This window comes from Nyctibius grandis, chromosome 4, assembly GCF_013368605.1.
Source record: "Nyctibius grandis isolate bNycGra1 chromosome 4, bNycGra1.pri, whole genome shotgun sequence".
NCBI classification, from domain to species: Eukaryota; Metazoa; Chordata; class Aves; order Nyctibiiformes; family Nyctibiidae; genus Nyctibius; species Nyctibius grandis.
In genome coordinates this window covers 69314992-69336322 of record NC_090661.1, presented here as the reverse complement: position 1 = coordinate 69336322, position 21331 = coordinate 69314992, and the positions used below count along the sequence as shown (strand labels likewise).

Sequence of the window (21331 nt, the reverse complement as noted above, 5' to 3'; positions counted from 1 at the left end):
GTGGCCTGCGGGTTACGTGCATCAGCCTGTTTATAATGACTGGGATGCAGCCAGTGTCACACACCCATAGTTTTAAACTGTTTCTTTAAATGTCAAGTATCTGTTGTCCAATTACTTGTTACATGTGCATTTTAAACTTTCCCTCAGTCTCTTTGTTAGTGCTTGGATCATTTAACAAATGAACAAAACTATCTGAAACCAATAAGGAATTTGTAATGGTTTTACAGTTAAATGGTGTTTTTCAGAAGGCAAGCATTGCTCTATTCAGTTCACTATGTACTGAAGAAAAAGAAATAATTTGCCTGTAGATAGTTGCAACATCAGTATATGTATTAAAAACTTCTGTCAAAATGCTCACTAAGTGCTGTGTACAAAATTTAATTTCTTTTAGTGGCATATTCTTTTACTTCACCTGCATTTGCTGACTCTTGGTCTTTTTTGACCATTTCCTAACACTCATTTAGTTGTCAAGAGATTATTGACAGCTGAAATATTAGAGGAAGTCTTAGCATTGGTATTCAAAAAGGTGTGCTTAGATGTTGCAGTTCTAATGTAGACTCTTGTTTATAAGGAAAGGAAGGAAGAACACTGAAGGGTGGGCTTATGTGGAGCTATGCAGGAAGGAGATGCAAACTTGTTCAGCAGCTAGTCCTGTGATTCTGGTTGGTAGAGTCATTTCAGCCCCTCCTGTAGGCACATGAAGCCTGCCATGTTTCCACGATAATTTCTCCTATTTTCTTTGCAAAAGGCTAGAGGAAGGTTGTATATAATAGCTGTATCAGTAGCCAGAGGTCAGGGTAAATTTTCAGTGTTATTGAAATCTGGTGTTAAAGAAGCAGTAATTCTGGTCAATTACTGTTGGGTTTAAGTTCAGACAGAGTAAAATTGCAAACAGTCTTTAGTTAATGTTATATGAATTGACACTTGTTATAATCTGCTGGGAAACTTCCTAAGTGGACACACTTTTATGATGGCAGGAAAAATGTCAGTGTGTCATGATCATGAGCTCATGTTGTGTTTTCTTACGGTAACCTAATGTCTGCTGGCTCTAGCAGTCAGTTTATCTAAAAATCCAGTGGAAATGTAAGGATTCCTTCCTTGCTAGCTAAAGCTTCCTTTTTCTCTTTAAGTTGCAAGATCTTTTGTCTGATGTCCCTGAGTGTTGCTTGTGTTTTCTTTTTTTAAAGAAATTGAAGGCTGGCAGCCAAGTAAGAAAGCATTTAACTCATGAAGGCACTGCTGTCATTAATTTTAAACACGTCAGTGTGGTGTCGGTCAGCTTGACTACCAACAAAGAAAACTAAAGTGTTCCAATAAATCATTTTATTGTCCTAATCCAACCTAATTAACTAGACTAAAACTGCTATTCTAATGGAGCAGCCCTTCCTGTGAGACATCTGCCTCTTTTCTTCATGGATTTTAGCCTTCACTTCTGCTATAGTGCAGAAGAGTTGGTAACAGTGATAATGTTATGTCTCTCTCATGATCTTTGGGGAGCTAGCTAGGTACAAGTGAACTGTGAATTTACATTTCCAAATGCAGAGCTTTTTTTTTATTTTCTTGGAAACATTGTTTGCAGACCAGAAAAAAGCAACAGAATCTCCCTTTCTAGAAGTGGATTAGACCCGCTCCCTGCAAGCCTTGTAAGCAGCAGCCTAAAGGCTGTGCAAACTTTGGGATCTGCTTCTCTAGTTCCTTGACACATGCTTTACACAGAAGGTCTGACCTAATAGTGTTAAGTTAATGTAGTCATTCTGTGAGCTCCTGACCTGTTCTTGAACTCTTGGGCTGAAGATGACTAAGGGAAATGAGCAACTTACCAGTGTGCAGGAGAGAGCTGTGGCACACCAGAAGATGCTCCTAGGTAGGGAACATCTGGCTGAGGGTAGATACGAAGTCTATGTAGTAGATAAATGTAGAATCTCTTACTAAAACAATTAGTATAATTTGGGGGAGGGGGAATACACATGTACTTTGCAAGCCTTTCTTTAGGTTTGATCCTTAAGCCAGGATGTTTGCTATACTCTTATGTCTGTTGTTGGTCAAAACAATGGCATATCTATTACAGAAGACATTTTAAGAACATACACTAGTTCATCACTATGTGCAAAACAGGAGCTTCCCGGGCTCTCAAAGAATAGCCCATAAAAAAGGAGTGCGAGGAAAATGTGGGTTTTCTTCTTGCACTTGGATAAATCCAACACTGGTATAGTTAAACTCTTGAAATTTCAAGAATCCCATCTGAGGTCAGATTATTTTACAGGCTTTTTGTATGCTCTTGCAGAAGGGGTGGTCTGCTCCTGTTTTGCCTCCTTGGGGCTTGCTGGTCAATAACGGCATTTCTGGAGATGTGTATGACACTAATCTGTCATGACGCAACAGGAAATAGGTAAAGTTTTTCAGATCCACTCTCCTGGAAACGAGCAGAAAGGACAGTACCCACTTATGCTCTCTGATTCAGAGAGAGGTGGCACTCAGTGGAGTGGCATCACTCAGTGTGGTGCACGCTCCTCAGTACCGCTGGGTGTTTGCAGGTGTGGTGGTGTGCATCGCTGACAGTCGGTTGGGCCTATGCCCAGTCTGCTGGAGACTTTCTTTTTTTAGTTTTGTGTTCCTGCCTTTTTCTATATCTTTGCTGAAAAAGCAGAGTACTAAGAAATACTGTTTTAAAATGAAACCTTTGTGTGTTCTTATTTCCCTTATCTGCAAGGTTTTTTTATTTATGGGATGATGGAATTTTACTTTCTCACTTCTTGAAATGGTGGTAAAACTGACAGCAGCTACCTTTCCAGGGGAACGAGTGGAGAGCGAAGAATTCAGGTGGGCTGGGATGTTCGAGGGGTGGCTGAGTTGCAGCGTTGCTGCTGGGAAAGCAGTCTCTATTTGATCTTAGTTCCTCTGAGACCTGACAGATTTGTAAGCCATAGCCTTTAGCTGCTGCTTTGATTGTGAGTGCAGAGTGCTGGAATGAGATGTTGTTCTCAAAATGGAGAGAAAGGAGCAAGAATGAAAAGTGTGTGTAAGGAGGCAGGGGAAAAACCAGGGCTAAGTGTGATTCCCACCAGCAGGAAGGATGTAACTGGAAACTTGAGCTACCAGCAAAGTTTAAAAAAAAAAAAAAAAGTTTGCTTAGGCCATGTTAGCATGGGGGTGAGATAGTGAGCCTTCTCAGGTGCAGCTCCTTTCAGTATCTGATAACATATGGCAGTTTTGATGACCCTAAATCACTGGAATGCAAATCTTAAGGCAGTGGGGTAGCTGCGGGGTTTACTTTGAGCAATGGGGAGGAGAGGAGCCTTCCTGTTAATGTAAACTGGCTCGACATATAGTGAGGCTTGGAGCTGCTGCACGCTGTCCTCCAACTTGAAAGCACTATGGAGATCACATAATCAACCAGGTTGGAAGAGACCTCTGGGATCATCGAGTCCAACCGTTGCCCTGACACCACCTTGTCAACTAGACCATGGCACTAAGTGCCATATCCAGGCTTTTCTTAAACACCTCCAGAGATGGTGACTCCACCACCTCCCTGGGCAGCCCCTTCCAATGCCTAATGACCCTTTCTGAAAAGAAATGCTTCCTAATGTCCAACCTGAACCTCCCCTGGCGAAGCTTGAGGCTGTGTCCTCTTGTCCTATCGCTAGTTGTCTGGGAGAAGAGGCCGACTCCTACTCCACTACAACCTCCCTTCAGGTAGTTGTAGACTGCAATAAGGTCACCTCTGAGCCTCCTCTTCTTCAGGCTAAACAATCCCAGTTCCCCCAGCTGCTCCTCATAAGACATACCCTCTAGACCCTTCACCATCTTTGTTGCCCTCCTCTGGACTTGCTCCAGCACCTCAATGTCTTTCTTGAAGTGAGGGGCCCAGAACTGGACACAGTATGGATGGATGGATTACTGTACAAACATGAGCTTTGTCTTGGAAAGATGCTGGGGAAGTCTGTCCCTTCATGCCAAGTAGAATATGGCACCTCAGGTTTCCCTTGTTGCTTTCATTTGGCATTTGAACTTCTTAAAATCCCTCAGGCCCAATGTGGGCATAGTCACTAGCAGTGGAATTCTGGAAAAATCTCTTGCTGCTCTTATTTGTTCCCTGTATTCCTCCACAGGTTTTTTGTCAGTTAGTCTCCACTTTGCTATCTGTTTCCTCCAAAGGGAATTACTTGAATTCAGCAGCTTGAGACAGTTAACCATATAAAACAAACTGTTGTGTGGGTGGCTGAATTAATCTAGCCTGTATCTCTCCACCAGCATTCCTGCTGGACAAGAGATGGCATATGCTATGGCCAGTATGGAGCCGCATGTTTCCCATTTCTTTGGCAGGCTCAGGCTATATACATTAGGGAAGTTTTTCCAGCATTTGTTTGTTGGGAACTAAGTTTAGGGTTTGTTTTTTTTTTTTTTCCTGTGCTCAATTGCTGATTTTCATTAAACTTTTAAGAACCTAAAAGATATGAGAAAACTGCTCTCAAATTAAGGTCATGGTGACCTACACACTTGAAAGTTTGGTTGACTCAGAGTACAAGCTTTGAAAATATGCACTGTGGATCTTGGCAGCCTTGGGGTGGAGGTGAGGAGACAGAGGTAAGGTTTAGTGCCTGTTTTTTTTTTTGCCAGGGGAGGTTCAGGTTGGACATCAGGAAGCATTTCTTCTCAGAAAGGGTCATTAGACATTGGAATGGGCTGCCCAGGGAGGTGGTGGAGTCACCATCTCTGGATGTGTTTAAGAAAAGGCTGGACATGGCACTTAGTGCCATGGTCTAGTTGACAAGGTGGTGTCAGGGCAATGGTTGGACTCGATGATCCCAGAGGTCTCTTCCAACCTGGTTGATTCTGTGATCCTGTGATTCTGTTTTTCTTCTTTTGTGTTTTAATTCCCACCTGGAAGGTGGAAGTGGTGGTATCCAGCCTGAAACTCTGAAGTCATCTGCTAGAACTTGTAATGCTGCGGTACGTCTTGTGAGAGTCAGGGCTTTTCTCACGACTTCAGCTACCACAGCAGTGCAATTGTGTGACACCATTAAGGGGTTTTTGGGGGGAAATCCTACTGGCAGAAAAAAATGTCTGGAAATTTTTATGCTAAAAGCAATAAAAAGGCAACCTCACTATTTTAGTTGCTACAAACCAGTTTTAAGGGAGTTGGGGCCATCAGTCTTCAGACTTTTTTGGGACTTGTAGTAGTGTGGTTCTGTAGCTCCTCAGGCTGTCAAAATCTTTAGTGATTTTGCCTGTGGCTGCATTCCACTTACAATACTGTTTTATTAAGATACTTACCTTTCACTTGTTATAGTCATTGGAATAGTTCATAGTTCTGTTTTGTGTAGTTACTGAAATACTGTTACTTTTTTTTTTTTACTTGGAAGTGGCCAATTGTTTTGAGACCAGCAATTAAAATGGCTGTAAAATGTCTTTGAATTGGAGCAACTGTTGGTGCTGAGCAGACTGTGAAAGCACAAAAGTTGAAACATTTCTCATAATGTTCTTTAGCTTTTTGAAAAATGATTACACAATTCCAGGAAATGAAATGAGGCATTTCAACTGAAAATAACTGGGTTTAAATAGTGGAAAACAAAGAGGAAGGGAAATAGCATGAGGAAGAAAAGTTGGGAGGGGAAAGGAATACAGAAAAGAAAAAGGTTATGTCCTACTCTAATATTTCTGAGGGGATATTGACCCTGGTCAGCCTAATGGGAATTATTAACATATCTAAGCCCTAATTCTGTAGGCGTAGGACATGACCTTACTAAGGAATTCTGGAAGTTCTTACCTTTCTGCCCTTGGTTTTTCCATTGGACCTTTAAACTTTCAGTTTTGAGTCTCAACAAAGTTTCCATTTGATCCAGTCTCTTGTCTGACAAGAGCACAAGCTTAGGGCACATATCCCTGCCCAGGAATTTTACTCAGTTGCTGATGGTCAGTGCTGCACAGCCTGGCTGGAGCTGAAGCTAGGACCATCATGTTGATGGTTGCTGATGGGCCTGTCTGCTGTTGTATCCTCGGCTGCAACACTGTTTTGTGGAAATTAATGAAAGCTTTGTGTGTGAAAGCTACTGCTTTCTGATGTTTGAACTGATGATATCTGGTAATATGAGTATAAATGATTATTGCGATATTATGCTTAAAATGAAAGATGTAAGGGTCTCCTGTTCATCACTTTATTTCATTTATATTCTAGGAACACCTGAGATCTGCTCAGGGCTTGAGATCCCCTTGTTAGTTGTCAAACGTGCATAGAGGAAAAGCTCTTGATACACAGTTTGGTCCCCGGTTCTGTGTCCTAGCACGTCACAAAGCCGTAGTGACTTCATTTGAATTGCATCTCGAGATGATCTTTGTTCTTGCAACACACTGTGTGTCAGCATAATGGTTATTACAAAACAGACTATAAATTTAAACTGGGAAACTCAGAATCTGTGTACTGCTGATCACCATATGATCACCATTACCTCACTTTTCAGCTTTACAACAACTGTTGTAACAAAATCGGGGAAACTAGACTTTATGGCTTGAAGTTTCCTTAAAAGCTTCATTGCAGGAAAAAAAAAAGTACTAGAAGGGACTGGGAAAGGTCATCTTGCCCAATCCTTTGCCTCCAGGTATTATCACCTGAGCCTAAACCTTTAGCAGGTGTTGGAGCTGCTAAGAGCTTTCAGCAAGAGGCATGTAGTAAAAGTAGTCTCTCATCTGTTGCTGTAAATGTACAAGGTTTACAAAAAAGAATTCTTCCATTATGTTTTTTCAACAATTCTGTGTCAAATAATTTTGCTAACCCTTAGTAGGCTTTTGGTATGCACGTAGGTGTTTTTAGTACCTCCAACATTCAGTAAGGCTTTTAGTGATTTGTTTAATAATTGATCTGTAGCTTTGGGATCATTTAGACTTTTGTGAGAGAGAAGACCAACGAGTAGAATATATTTAGTTGCTCAGTTTCATCATCCCTATCTGTGAATTTTGTAGGTGAAGAGCAGCACGAAGGAATGGAGCTAGTGAGAGAGCCTCTTCTAGAAAATTACACCCCTTAGCAGAAAACTGGAGAGAGCTTTAACCTATTAATTCAACACTTAAGTGTCTGCAAAGTGTTTTCTGAGCAGACACGGTCATTACCTTTCATAATTGTGAGCAGTTATCTGGACTTCATATTTACATATATTTTCCTGTTAGCCAATAGATTTAGTTTCTCCATTTGTTTCCTTCTGTCATGAAGCTTTTATTAGTGCATTTATACTTTGACACAGCTTAATCATTTGAAGTGAGTGTTAGTCTTTAAGCTTGAGAAGCGGTCATCAGTGCCACAGAGACTTTGTATGCTGAGTCTCAGAGGTTTTGGAAGGATTGCTATACTCTTTCTTACGGTTCTCTGCTGTGGCAACTCTGTTTATTAAGGCAAACTGGTTCTCACTGTTTCTTTCCAAGTTTGGACTGTTCGTGTGTTGGGATAATGTCTCTGTTCTGCTCTCTGAGGTAGTTTCTGGAGACAGCTGGACTTATTGAAAAAGGCAACCTAGAGATGTAAACCGAGGAAGCCTTAACAAGTAAAGAACTCTGTCTTAGGTACAGCAGAATAACAGGAGTTGTCCTCTTCTAGTCTTGTTTTAAATCCTATTTAGTCTTTGATGCTATATCCATATCTATAGAGATCAGTTTCCTTTGACAGGTTGTAAGAAGTACCCTTTAATGAGGAAAAACAGGTTGAAAGTGCTCGCTTTTTGCTACAGTTTATATAAAATTGCTAGGCTCTTTTTGATATAACTAGAAATCTACTTGACTGTAATGAAATCCCTGAAATCCTGGCACTTTTAACTGGAAATCAATTGTATTGCTCACTTGCTTTAAACAAATAAACCAAGGAACCTTAAACCCCAAGTCTTTGGGGTACACATTCCTATGAGGATTAGGAACTTAGTATTATTTCAGAGAGAAAATCATGTGTTTAGAGCCTAAAGTATGAAAACAGTAGGTACTGGGTGCTTCTGAACTAGAAACAAACAAGTGCAGCTTGGGGTTTTCCATTAAAAACAAAACAAAAAATCCTATTGTATGTGTTTACCCAGCCTTGTCATAAAATGTTATGATACACTGCTTTTCCTGATCATAATAAAGGTGTTTATATAGCAAAATGAATTTGATTATAATATTTATGTGGAAGCTGTGTATAATAGACATATTGTTTTGTTCAACAGGCGATCAGCTGTAAAGGTCAGCACAGTATCTCTTACACGTTATCCAGAAACCAGACTGTTGTAGTGGAGTATACTCACGATAAAGATACAGACATGTTTCAGGTAAGACTCAGGTATTTTCTGTGATCTATGGAACTTTCGTGGTTGAACCCAGTTGCATTAATATGGGAGCATTTGAAATTTTGCATTGTCTGCTCTTCTCAAACCAGTGCCAGAATCTGTTAATATCCTCACTGCTTTCACTGTACTCTGCTTTTTCTGCAAGGACAGCGTAGCAACTGTACAAATAGTACTAGAAAGAAATGTGCACTGTGTTTGCATTCATGAATAAGCACAAGAATACTCCCCCCACCCTCCAGTTAATCGAGTAGCTGGAGTAAAGAGGAAGTGGATAGGAGTGGGGCATGGGATGCAGGAGGAGGAAGGTAAAAGCGAAGGTAGGGAGGGGAATGTGGGAGCTGTGCACTAAAGGAGACAAACTGATGGTAGAATAATAAAGAAAACTGTTCCTGAAGGGTGTGCAAACATATCAAATGGTGCAGGGGACTGTGCTGAGTTTCTCTAAGCTACCTTCTATCCAACATGTTTTCACTCTCCCATGTATACATTTGTGTTTTCCTGCATCATCTCACATTCTGGTAACCTAAGTTATTTTCTTGTGCAATGCTTATTTTTATATATAAGAGAGCAGAAATTCTGTACAGCCTTAAACCTCAAGCTCAGAGGAACACAAACACACCCAACCTTTTCCAATCTAGACTAATCGGGTCTGTCTTGTCAGTGACCTCTGTAATTAGAGCATCTTATAATGAATTGTTATCCCTCCTCATCCAGTCTTTCATATTTAGAAGGGTCAGCAGTTGAGTGTTGTTGACAGAAGAGGAAATGGCTCTGTCAAGATGAATTTTTGCTTCATGTGGCTTCTGTTTTTTACTCTGTGTAAAATTTTTCCTAGAGTGGCTTTGGAGTGATTAGGTCCAAATAGGGATTGATTAAAAAACAATCTTGTTCATGTGGTGCTGCATGAATAGGTAGGTAGAAAGGGATCACAGAGCCAGAGTGAACTGAAATAGTTTTTTGTGTGTTAACTAGTAAAAGGAAAATGTAACCCATCCTTTCGGGTTACTGTGTGATACTTGTTTATCTCTGCAAGATACTTTTGTGCCTTGAGCAGCTCCAGTGAAACTTCTTCTGTATGTAGATTTCGAAAAGCCATTTTTGAAAGCTGGAATTTTTCCACTTATGTACACTAAAAAAATGAATAAAGAAGAGTTGCAGAACAGCTGCTTTTCTGGTCATACTGTATAGACAGCGCTTTTCTTGATTGCATAATGCCCTAGTGGTAGTTACAACTTTAACTTGGGGGAGATACTGATGAAGAATTAGGTAGGTTGAGGTGCTTAGCTGTCACTCTAATGAAATCTAGCAGCCCGAGGTGAGGAGATGCAGCATAGGCAAAGCAGTGCTCCACAGACCACACTTCAAGTGACCCTTGTCTAAGTCAGTAGGTTAAGGGAGTTAATTAAGGATGCCTTGGATCTAGAGCAGGGTTTTGGCTTGGTGAGGAATGGGCTGGTTAAGCATAGCGTAGTCCAGCTGACAACGTACCTTCCCCTGCTCCTCTTTGAGATCTGTTGATGCTCTGTAGAGGAGGAATTTGCACAGGGTAGTACACTGAGACAGCTTGGACTGCACTGCCTGACCCAGAGACCTACTGCACTTCCACGGCTGGCACTGGAGTGCACGTCTCTTACTGCCACTTTACAAGCACAGATCACGCTTTCTCCTTCCAGCAGCGCTCAGGTGCCTGGTGAAATGTCACAAAAGCCCTAACTTTGGCCCATGTACTAATTCACCTGTGAGAGGCTGCCTATGGTTCAGGCAATTATCTGTCACACATTTATAGTTATGTGACTGGTTTGGCTTGTAACAGGTCAAACTATCCCATCTTAATAGCAATAAAACTTTTTGAGCTGAATCTTATGTTGGTAGAGTGTCTCAGTCCTTCTGGTGCCCCCTCAAAGGGCTAATGTGTCAGGGTTAAGGCTTCCTTATTGTTAAAATTCCTCTTTTCAGTGCAGTCTGTCTTCTGTCTTGAGATGTGTAGACTGTCATGCTGTGACTTGATCTCAGCTTCACCTCAAGCACTGTGTCCCTGTTCATGTTTCCACTCTCTGTAGCAGTCTTCTGAGAACTGCACTCCACACATTGGCCTAGAGGGGCTGACAACTGTGAGAATGGGAAAAGGAATGGGCTGCTAGACTGCGGCTGCTAGAGCAATGCCACACAGTAGCTGAAGAGCTTTCTGTTATTTAGATAAACCAATAGGTTTTAATTATTCTCTGTAATCTTTATTGTGGGCAGTCTGAGAAAAGTTACTTGACGGCTGTTTTGTGCTGCCCTGTGGTACACGACAGCAAATTCCATGTTGTCTTTATTGATCCACAGAACAAAACTTTACTGCTGATCAAGCATTGCTTGGATAGACAGTCCTTGGAGTTGCTGTTTTCTTTTCAAGTGTGTTTTCCTGGCTTTTGTAGAACACTGGCAAAGATGTGGAAGCTGAAAAAGGAAGGATAATGCCTGGACCACAGGATTATCTTGAGGCTTGAGGCCCCTCCTTGGCTGCTGATAACATGTATTATCTTGGGCAAATCACTTAGCTTTTTTTTTTTTTTAATCTCAATCTTTCCCTCTGTAAAATGAGATAGTAGCACTGCATGACTTCACTAAGGTAACCATAGTAAGGAATGTGATAAGCTTAGAATAGTGGTTGTTAGTAACTCCTTAGTCACTGGGGCCTGAAATAGGGAAAAGGGAGGGCAGAGTTCTTGCTTTCTTTTCTTGGCCAGGGTACTGTTTCTAACCTGTGAAGTTTGGATCCATTAGGCTAGAGCTGATTTCCTGTGAAAGTGAGAGAAATCCAGTTGACAAAAAAGCTGTCACCTTTTTCCTTCTTCCACTTTGAGAGTCTGTAGTCAGTCCTTTTCTTTGAAGGAAAACGTGAGAAGAGTTGTGTTGGTGACTTGTATTCTGCAATTTTTCCAGAAACAAAGAGGAAGATTTTGAAGATTGCAAACCCAGAATAGCTTCTTGTTTTATGCTTCCCAAGCTTATAACCAAGAAGCGTGAGTACATGCTTATCAGAAGTGAGGCACGTACAGAAAATGTGGGGAGACCATAGAGGGGGTAGGAAGGAAATTCAGAAGGCAGTAAAGAGCAGTGTCTGGGCTGTCTAAATACAGATTTTCTTGACATTTTCCATAATAAAATGACCTTATTTTCATGTATATAACTTAGCAGTTAATAAGTGGTTTAAATCACCATGCACGTACTCCACCCATTCCCCCATGCAGACACACATCATTTGTTAACTGTGCAGGTTATATACATATTCAGTGGATGCATGGTGATGTTTCCTATAGGAGCAGTCCTACACCCTGTTCTTCTACTAGCTTTTTTCTGAAGATAACATGAAGAGTTATTTACAAGTAAGCATACTCTTAAGAGTGTTTGAAAACATTACTTAAAGCGTTAACCTGGAATGTTCTTGCTTCTTGAAAGCTGGAAACAATGCAGAAATGGGTGCTCTTGTCTTCCCTGTTAACTTGTATCCTGCTCAGTCACTGGACAAACATCTCCTCCTGGATCTCTTTAACAAAATGGCTTCACAACCTCCTGCAGCAGGGCTTTGAAGGCACTTTGGAAGGTTGTCCTGGACATCTCATGATTCTGTTCTTATGTCCTGTACTTGGTTTTGGGAATAGTCTTTTTTTCCCCCCTTTATTCCCACTGTACTTATTGAACTATTGTTCTGCTGTGTTGTGTGTGTTTTGATTTTGTTTTTTTTTAAATATAATTCTATAGTGAAATTTGTGTACAAATGCTACTATGTACCTCTGTCTTAGTGACATCCAGGTCAGATTTCTTCATGTAATAACAAAAAGAATGTCCTAATGTGTTCCACCTGGCATCTCCTAAAGTCTATGTGCTGCAGCATCTATATGCTGCTAAAAATGAAGATTTCCTTCAGAGTTTAGTAATCATTCTGTTGATGATGTATCAGTTGGAATAGAACCGTTTCCTTCACAGTTGATTAGATGGGTTGATTATACCTGTTTGTACCACTGCAAGGAACAAAAATGTGTAGCTGGTACCCTAAATAACTACAAGTTTATACAAGCAGCAAGTACATTCAATATGAAGAAATTATTTTTTCTTCCTGAAGAACAGCCCTTCAGAAGATGCAGTTCTTCTTGTCCAGTTCTTGTCCAGTTCTTCTTGTCATCAGAGTGAAATCCTGTTGAAGTCCAAGAAGTTGCAGCTGTTAAATTATCAGCTGGTGGATTGTCTGGTTTTGCCTTGTCTCAGGAGTGAGCGTTTTTAATAGCATTTCTTTGATTGACGGTAGACACTAGCAAACTGATTGACTGCCTGGCTTTTACACAGCTTTTAACAACAACCTGTAGTGCAGACAACAGAAGCTCTCTTATGCATCAGTTGGAAGATTTATGGTATTTTACTGGAGGTAATGTAGTGAAATAATATAGAATATGACACAGTTAACAAGAGTAGTCCCAAAATTACTAAAAAGAAGAAAGTCGTCTGTGCTATAGAAGAAAATGGAAGAAAAATGAGTAATGAAGTTTGTAATGAGTACCTTTGAATAGGGGAACTAGGTCTGTAGTGACTGTAGTGTGACTGCAACATCAGTTGAGTTAAAATTTTTGGTGGGTAAATGTTGCTAGCATAAAGTTCGTAACTTGTTCCTGAGCGGCTTTCTTTTTGGGTGATCTCAAACCCAAAATTTTGAATTGATACAGAGCATGAGGAAATTGCCATTTTTTAAGTGGCATTTTTAGAAGGCCACTTAAAATAACGTTTAGTGTTGAAATGTAGCACAACACATGGGACTGATACTCTAGAAGGCTTTTTCAAGAGGAAAAAAAAAAAAAAAAGAACAAAAGAAAATCAAATACTTAAAATATTTGACACTGTATAGACATACTTATGACATAAAGGAGATATATAAATAAGTTACTTTGCTTAAAATATTACATGTAATTTCAGAGATTTTAAAAACTACATGAAAGGTTAGTATATAGATTTTAATGCTTATTTCTAAACATATTCAGATTTCATGTTGACTGATTGGAAGGTAGTGAGGAAGACTGGGAGCAAACACTTGCGTGTTTTGCCATCCTTTAAGGGAAAATGAGGCAGGTTTTTCTCTAATTGCATCTAAAAGCTTTGAGTGATCTATTTGAAAGACTGCAACAGGCAGAAACTTGTTATGAACAAATTTATTTCATGTTCATATTGATTATCCATTAAGAGACTTTGCATACAGATAGCGAATAGTCAAAAGTTAGAAATAAGCTTCCTGCTGCTGGTTGGTGCTGACTGTTAGCAGGAATTGCATTGGGTGGGAAATAGAAGCCTGTTAGAAATAATACTGTAAAAGGAAGAAGAATATAGGTTTATAAGTTTTACCTTCAACTTGTCAAGTTATATAAATCAGAAATGTCCCATATTAAATAGTTTCTGAACTCTGTCTTTTGGGTGTTCTAGTAGTCACTCGACTTTCGGTGAAAAATTGAAGCGCATACTTTTGATTAGGCCTTTCTTAGTATTTCCTTGGAACTTCTGCTGTGGCAAGCTCGTCACTTTTTATACTCAGCTTGAGACCCCTGATATGGAGAAAGTAACTGGATGTGTCACCTAAGACGTGAATTTCGGCATTTGTTCGAGTTTAACTCTGCAAAGTAGAACTGAAAGCAGAAGAGAAGTATGGGAGAGATCCCTGTACTGTTGCTATCACTTTAGTTGTGACAAGGGTTAAGTACTAATAATATCTCATGAATAATGTTTCTTTACTGTTTAGGCAGGCACAGCAAATTTAGTTTGCAGGGGTGTTTGTTAGTGATGGAACAATACATGGTGTTACCACAGCTGGCTTTGAAGAGCAAGAAGCTGAGCAGAATAACTTCTTGGGGGACAATGAGATCATGTTTAGTGAGGAGATTATTTTATATAAATGTAGATTCCTGATATTGAAGGTAGTTTCATGTGAAGAATTTTCTTAATTTTCTTCTGTGTTTGATCACAAGGTGTCTATAAAATCAATATTCCGTTCCACTCCTTGTTCCTCAGCAAAACTTTCCCAGTTATGCTCAAAGTTGGTGTAACACTAATTTGCCTGTAGAAGCATTGATAAAGTCTCACTGTGTGTTTGGCAATCAGATCACTCTGTCCACTTTGTAAGGAAGTTTTCTGTTCCCGGTGCCTAGGTGTTTCCAGTTTTAGAATTAAAATTTATAGCTGTCAAGATAAAAAACTATTATTGTCTACTGATCATCTCTGGTTTATTTCTACTGAAAAAAGTTTTTTAATTTCTTTAGTTGTGCACATGCATTGTTAGGAATAAACTTAATAGTATTTTGACTTTTACCTGAAAATTCTTCTATTCTGGAACTAGAAATTCTGAAAACATGAAGGTGGGTAGCTTTTTATTATGATGTATCAAAACAACCAAGTTCTGGGTCTAAAAGAAGTCCTTTATTTTCATGGCAGATTAACTTGGAACTAGAAATATGAATAAAACCTGTCATTTCAAGCTAGTGCTTTCTTGGTTGACAGAATATAGTGGTAATTTGCTGTGGTTTGATTATGAAATATCATGGTGATACTACTTCCATACTGTTGACAATACTCTAGCAAACAATTCATTGCAGCCATGTTGGGCAAGCATGTACATCAATTGTGGTAAGTGAAAATTTGTCTTGCCGTGTCAGTGATGTATTTCTGCCGAGGATGAATGTGAGGGTACAGATCAGTGTCTGGTTGGATCTTGCCATGCAAAAATTCAGTAGACAGTAGTTTACTGGTGCCATCAACATTAACTTGGTAAAATTGTGTCCTTAATGCTTGATAGTTCTATGGCTTTTTCTAATTACACCATTATCTTAATTTTGTTTTCAGGTTGGGAGGTCAACAGAGAGCCCCATAGACTTTGTAGTAACAGATACTATTTCTGGAAGTCAAAATAATGATGAAACCCAGATTACACAAAGCACCATATCCCGTTTTGCGTGCAGGATTGTTTGTGACAGGAGCCCACCATATACAGCAAGGATTTTTGCAGCTGGATTTGACTCTTCTAAAAATATATTTCTTGGTGTAAGTACTACTAATAATTGTATGTACGAGCCAACTCTGGTTTTGATTCTCTGTTATTTTCAAGCCCCAAAGTTTCCTTGTACTAGTTGATAACTTAGACTGTCGTTAGACTTTTATTGCTCCAGTGTACCTGCTGCAGTGTTCAGTAGAAACTGCAGTTTTATGTGCCTGATTTATTACCAGCATGGACTCATGGTCGTAATTGTCTTTAACAATGAAGCTCTACTTTAGTAACACTTAGTGGATTTTCTTTAGGTTTGTTTGATACATTCTTGATAGTCATTGTGAATACGCTGCTGTTGCAGTTCTGAGTGCTGAAGACCAAGGAGCACATCAGCTGCATTATGGAAAAGGATGTGCCCATTGCAATGGTATTCTGTTATGGTCATTAGGGGTATCTACGCTGCTGATGTCTGAGGCCTTAACTCTTACCTGACCTGCAGTCAGAGGCACTCAACTGAGTTAAAAATAACAATATTAAAGATAGAATAGTAATTGAAGATACATAAGCAAAAGATGCTACCACTCTGGCACAAGGTATTCTTAAAAATGCTTTTTTTTTCTTTTGTAAATCTATGTCTAAGCGCTGCCAGCCAGTGAGGAAATGTTGCGTTTTAGACAGTGCTAGTAAAACTCTAGTGTGTAAAACTTTAGTCCATAAAGTTTTAGACAAACTCTTTCTTTCCTGGGGTGGTTGTCCCACACAGGAAAAAGCGGCAAAGTGGAAAAATCCGGATGGCCACATGGATGGATTGACAACTAATGGGGTGCTAGTTATGCATCCGAACGGAGGGTTCACTGAGGAGTCCAAACCTGGAGTCTGGCGGGAGATCTCGGTCTGTGGTGATGTGTACACTCTCCGGGAAACCAGATCTGCTCAACAAAGGGGAAAACTGGTAAGTTGAAAGTAACTGATAATTAAAACAAAACAAGGGATACTTGTTTTTCTGGCATTGAATGGAGGCAGTCATAGGGTGACTGCAGAGTAACAGCATTGTCTCTGGGTAGTGGGCACTGAAATCATCTAAGTAGATGTGTGTTACAGTAGATTCTGTACTGCTACTCTGTTTCTGCTTACACAGGAGAACGCTTTAAGTTTTCTGCTAATGTCACTTTTCCAACTGAAATAGCATAGAGTGTAAAGACTAAATCAACTCTGCTCTTGAATCTCCATCTCTGAAAGGTCCTCCTGGGACATGGGGACATCTGGAAGTTACTGCATAGGGAGTTGCTTTTTGCAGTACTATCTTAAAAGGAAGAGTCCACTCACATGTAAAACAAGTTTGGATAACACAGCTTCTATTTGATTTACCTGCCACTAGGAAGATGAGGAACTCTAAGTGTATTCATCTATTATCCTATGGATCAGGGTGGGCTTTGCCTTTACCAAAAGTGAAACATTTCAACTGCCACAGAGACCTGTGGCATACACAACCAGACAGAGGTTCCCATGAAACAAAATGTCCATTTCTCCACAGAGGATGGAAGGGAATTACCATAGCACTCTCATTCTTTCCCCTTCCCAAGATCTGTGGGGCCTGGGAAGGAGAATGCTATCGTGGCTCTTTCTTCTTCCCCCTGCCCTCAAATTAAAAAGCAAAAAAGTCAAACACAGAGGTAGCCCAGTGACAGAGAGCCGTATTCCCACTTGAGCAGGTGAGCTTTCCCAGAAGTCCTCTTTGTCTCTGGTTAGGTTAGTCTGTTGTCCTGCCTGCAGACCTTGAAGAGCTTTCATGGTTCACCCCTTCTGCTCTTTGTTAGGATTTCAGAAGTGGCAGGATGTTCTTTTGTAACTTTATCATCCAGCTGCTAGACTTTAAAGATTAAGAAAGTGTGTGTGGTGGGGGGAATATCTTTCTCTTCTTCATGCCGAAGTGGCTTTTGTGCTGCTACCTTGAGTTCCCATTAGCTTGATGGTGTGTTAGAGATATCCCACACACTCACACTCAGCCGACTTCCCAGCTTTGTCATTGGCTTTGCAGAAAACTGACTGCTCAAAGGAGTTAGGGAAATGGAGTTTGACTGTTTTGCTCTGCTTTCAGTACACAGCCTGCGGTACATAAATTGCTTTGTCACTTTAATGGTGGCAGGCAAACGTCGCCTCAGGGACTGGGACAGATGATGTTGCAATTTCGCCCTTTGTATGTGGTTAGCAAAACACCTTTTTAGTGCTGCTAAAGAAAGGCAGTAGTAAAACAAATAAATTCTCTTCTCTGCATCCAGAATGACTTGAATTCTCATTTAAATAAAATTACGTGGCACACTGGTATTGATGTGATCAGTATTCCTTGATTGGGTTCATAAAACCAAATGCACACTGTATAATGAATGGAACACATTGCATATGAGAAAGCTTTTTCTTTGCTGTTTGTGAAGGAATTATCTGAGAAGTGCATGAAATCAAGGCTCCTCTCATCTCTACTTGAACTACCGAATTTTTCTGCTGGAAGTACTTCACACTGGCGACCTTTTATCTCCAGTCTGTATTGTACCATCTAGGTGTTTTGTGCAAGGATGATCCACAGTTAATCTGTGAATTTAAACTGGATTAAAATGTAAATGCTGAATTGGTTGTCATTCATAGTATTCTTGGGCAGATGTGAGGGTTTCATGCGACCTACTTCATGTATTTGTATTTGAGTACTTGTTTTGCCTTAGTGGTATTTTCTACTTACTTTCTATGTATAAAGCCAGGCAGCAGGTTTGTTTGCCTCTTTAATTTCCTAAAGAACCTTTTTAATAGATATTCATCATTACTGAACTGGTGGCAATAGCACAAGTTGCTTACATGTTTGTGACATGAAAATAAAGAATATTTCAGCCAAGTCCAGTGTGTGTTTGGCATAATCCCTTGAAAACGTTGTAAGTACCTGCTTTTAGTCAGGTGAGAGAAGCCTTTAGGCAGTGTGCATTGGGGCTGTATTTGCATGGAATACCTCATTAAATAAAGGGCCTAACTAGTTGGGGTGGTTAGCTGTTCAGAAGTTGAGCCTGTGTGGCTTCAGTTGCAGAACTTGTCACTTGAGAAATTCAACTGGTAATTCACTCTGCTGTGTGATAATCGATGCGAGTACCTGTGCATGTAGCTAGCATTGCATTTGTCATTTATCCCGGTGTATGTGTGGAAGAGTTTCGCTGTTGATGAGCTACGCTGTGGGAGTTCATGCTTCTGCAAAATGCTTTACGCTTGCCACAAGCAAAAAAAAAATGGTATCTGAGTGGCAGGACAGCTGGTCTGCCCTGGGTAGCGGTTTTTAGTCCAAAAAGGCTCTTTTGCTGCGTGAGCAGCCTCTGCCAATCTACGTGGGCAAAGAATTCCAGGGAGCAATCTGCTAATGGAGCCCTTAGGGAATGGCAGGTTTCCTCTTCAGTCTGTCATGACTTACCTTAAACATGACAAAGGCATACAGAGAATCAATATTACAGAGAAAAAGTAGCATGCTCAGAGGTAGCGGGTATTTGTGAAGAAGTTAGTGGTTACTAATGTAATACCTTTCCCAAAGAATTAAAGGCAGGAAGAGTGTGTATAATAATTAGTATTGCCATAGCATGTAACAGTTGCAAATTTAGGACCTCCTGTACAAGCACAGAATAAGAGACCAATGCTCCTTATGATCTTAAATATAGGATAAGAGACAAGAGGTGGATTCAGACGGATGGGGAGGCCACGAGGAAATGGTAAGACAAAATTGGGTAGCATGCTAGGGAGGGTAACGATTTGGTGAGAAAGACGACATGTTTACAGAACTAATTCAGTTGTCTGTAAAAGCTCTCAGGCCTAACTACTTATCCTTGTGTTCTACCACTAGGTAGAAAACGAGACCAACATCCTACAAGATGGTTCTCTCATTGACCTGTGTGGGGCCACCCTTCTGTGGAGAACGGCAGATGGACTGTTTCACACTCCAACTCAGAAACACATTGAAGCCCTGCGTCAGGAGATAAATGCTGCCAGACCACAGTGTCCTGTTGGGTTAAACACTTTAGCATTTCCCAGCATCAACCGTAAAGACGTGGTGGAAGAGAAGCAGCCTTGGGCATACCTCAGCTGCGGTCATGTTCATGGCTATCACAACTGGGGACATCGCAGTGACACAGAAGCCAATGAGCGGGAATGTCCCATGTGCAGAACCATTGGCCCCTATGTGCCTCTTTGGCTTGGATGCGAAGCAGGCTTTTATGTGGATGCTGGTCCTCCAACTCATGCTTTCACCCCCTGTGGACATGTGTGCTCTGAGAAGTCTGCAAAATACTGGTCTCAAATCCCGCTGCCTCATGGTACTCATGCATTTCATGCTGCCTGCCCTTTTTGTGCAACACAACTGTCTGGGGAACACAACTGCATCAAGCTAATTTTTCAGGGTCCAGTTGACTGATATCACTTTGCAATGACCACAATAACATTTTCTTTAACAATTTACTGTGAAGATTTTGCCACTAACTCTAGATTTTACCTTTTTTTATAATGTTATTAATAGGGTGGTAGGGTGGGGATGGGGAACTGCCAAGGAAATCATGAGGGACTGTGGTGGAATTGGGATACATTGATACCTGGAACTTGACAGATATCATGGCGTTGCATGCTCAAAAGCAGCACATTCATGAAGTCTTCTTGGTCAAATTGTAGTATATTTGTAATCTTTTTATTAGTACCCTGGCTCAGAAAAAGGTGTCTTAATGATTTTTTTAAGCTAAAATTTTTTAATGGAAAGGTTTTTTCTTCTAAACTTTGACAAGCCTTTAAAACCTATTTTTCAAATCTAGAAGGAACATACAGAATGTAACTGTCTTTGATTTGCAATATAATTTAACTTGAATACTTTCTCAAGGAGCTAATACAGAATGTGTGGACAACCACAGGTGAATGTTCACTGGAGATAATTGGATATGTAAGAGAAAAATTAGCTGCCTAAATTGTAGAGTATAAAAGCTATTAAAATATCTATTATGGTATAACACAGCTGGCCAAAAAGGCATCAAGGATTACTTGAAACTGAGGAAATCCTGTTTGCATTGATTTCCTTTCAGTGTAATAGATATCCACTGTTCATCATGTATGGTATATGGCTGATTTTCTTTTTTTCTTTCCTTTTTTTTTTTTCCACATTTAACCTGCATCTGGTGAAACTGCTTTACTTTTTCACATACTTGTTTCTGGTGTTTAAACCAGTGTTCTGTGTATGTGTAGTCTGGCCTTTTCATTTCTGCTTAACTTAGCTTGCCCTAACTGCTCTTTGCATGCCCAGGACCATTTGATTAATTGAGGTGTAGTGAGCCTTTAAAAGCTGCATTAATGAAGGAGTAGAGCCACAGCAAGACAGAGGGTTTAGGTACAACTTATACAGAACTTATTTACATAGACCTGAATTCAGGAAAGCACTTAGTTCGTATTTAGATATAAGCCCACGGGTGGGACTGATAGATTCTCAGACACTTCAGTGGATTGTGGTTATATGCTGTTATGTTTTGAAATAAAAAAGCAATTAAAAATAAGTTATTTTTTTCAGCTCGCTTACTAGCCAAAATGCTGTAAGGAGAGCGTGGTTTCTAGTTCAGCTGAGTATTTTTGTTCAGTTTGCAACTTGCTGCCATCTGTCACCTTTTTTTGCAGATTGAGATGTGTTTGGATCCATTTTTTTTTCAAATGTTTGCAAATCAAACAACATTCAAATGTAATCAAATATATGCACCAGGGTGGTACATCTGAAATGGATCACTTGAAATTCCTGACTTTATAAGAGAGTTGATAAATGTTTACTATGGAAATAATTAAATCAGAATTTCATATGAGATGTACCCTGCCCACTGTTAGTTTCATTTCATACAGAATGATAACTCTTTGATTTGTCATGCTTTTCCTTTTGCTTTTGCTTTCTGTACTCTTGGTATCTGAGGTATCAATCTATCCAGGTTTTTTTTTAAAAAAAAAAAAAGGAATTTGGGAGAAAACCATAACGTCTCTAGAGGAAATG

General features: G+C 40.0%; 1 protein-coding gene across 1 annotated transcript in view; it reads left to right on the top strand.

Annotated features, from left to right (window-relative positions):
- The window catches only part of PELI2 (pellino E3 ubiquitin protein ligase family member 2), a 73086-nt gene extending 53343 nt beyond the window's left edge, over positions 1-19743 (top strand). The window contains exons 3-6 of the mRNA XM_068399258.1: positions 8181-8282; positions 15162-15359; positions 16067-16255; positions 19169-19743. Of these exons, the coding sequence (XP_068255359.1) occupies positions 8181-8282; positions 15162-15359; positions 16067-16255; positions 19169-19735 (1056 nt within the window). The 3' untranslated portion in view covers positions 19736-19743. The remainder of the gene's footprint in view (positions 1-8180; positions 8283-15161; positions 15360-16066; positions 16256-19168) is intronic.
- The last annotated feature ends 1588 nt before the right edge of the window (positions 19744-21331 follow it).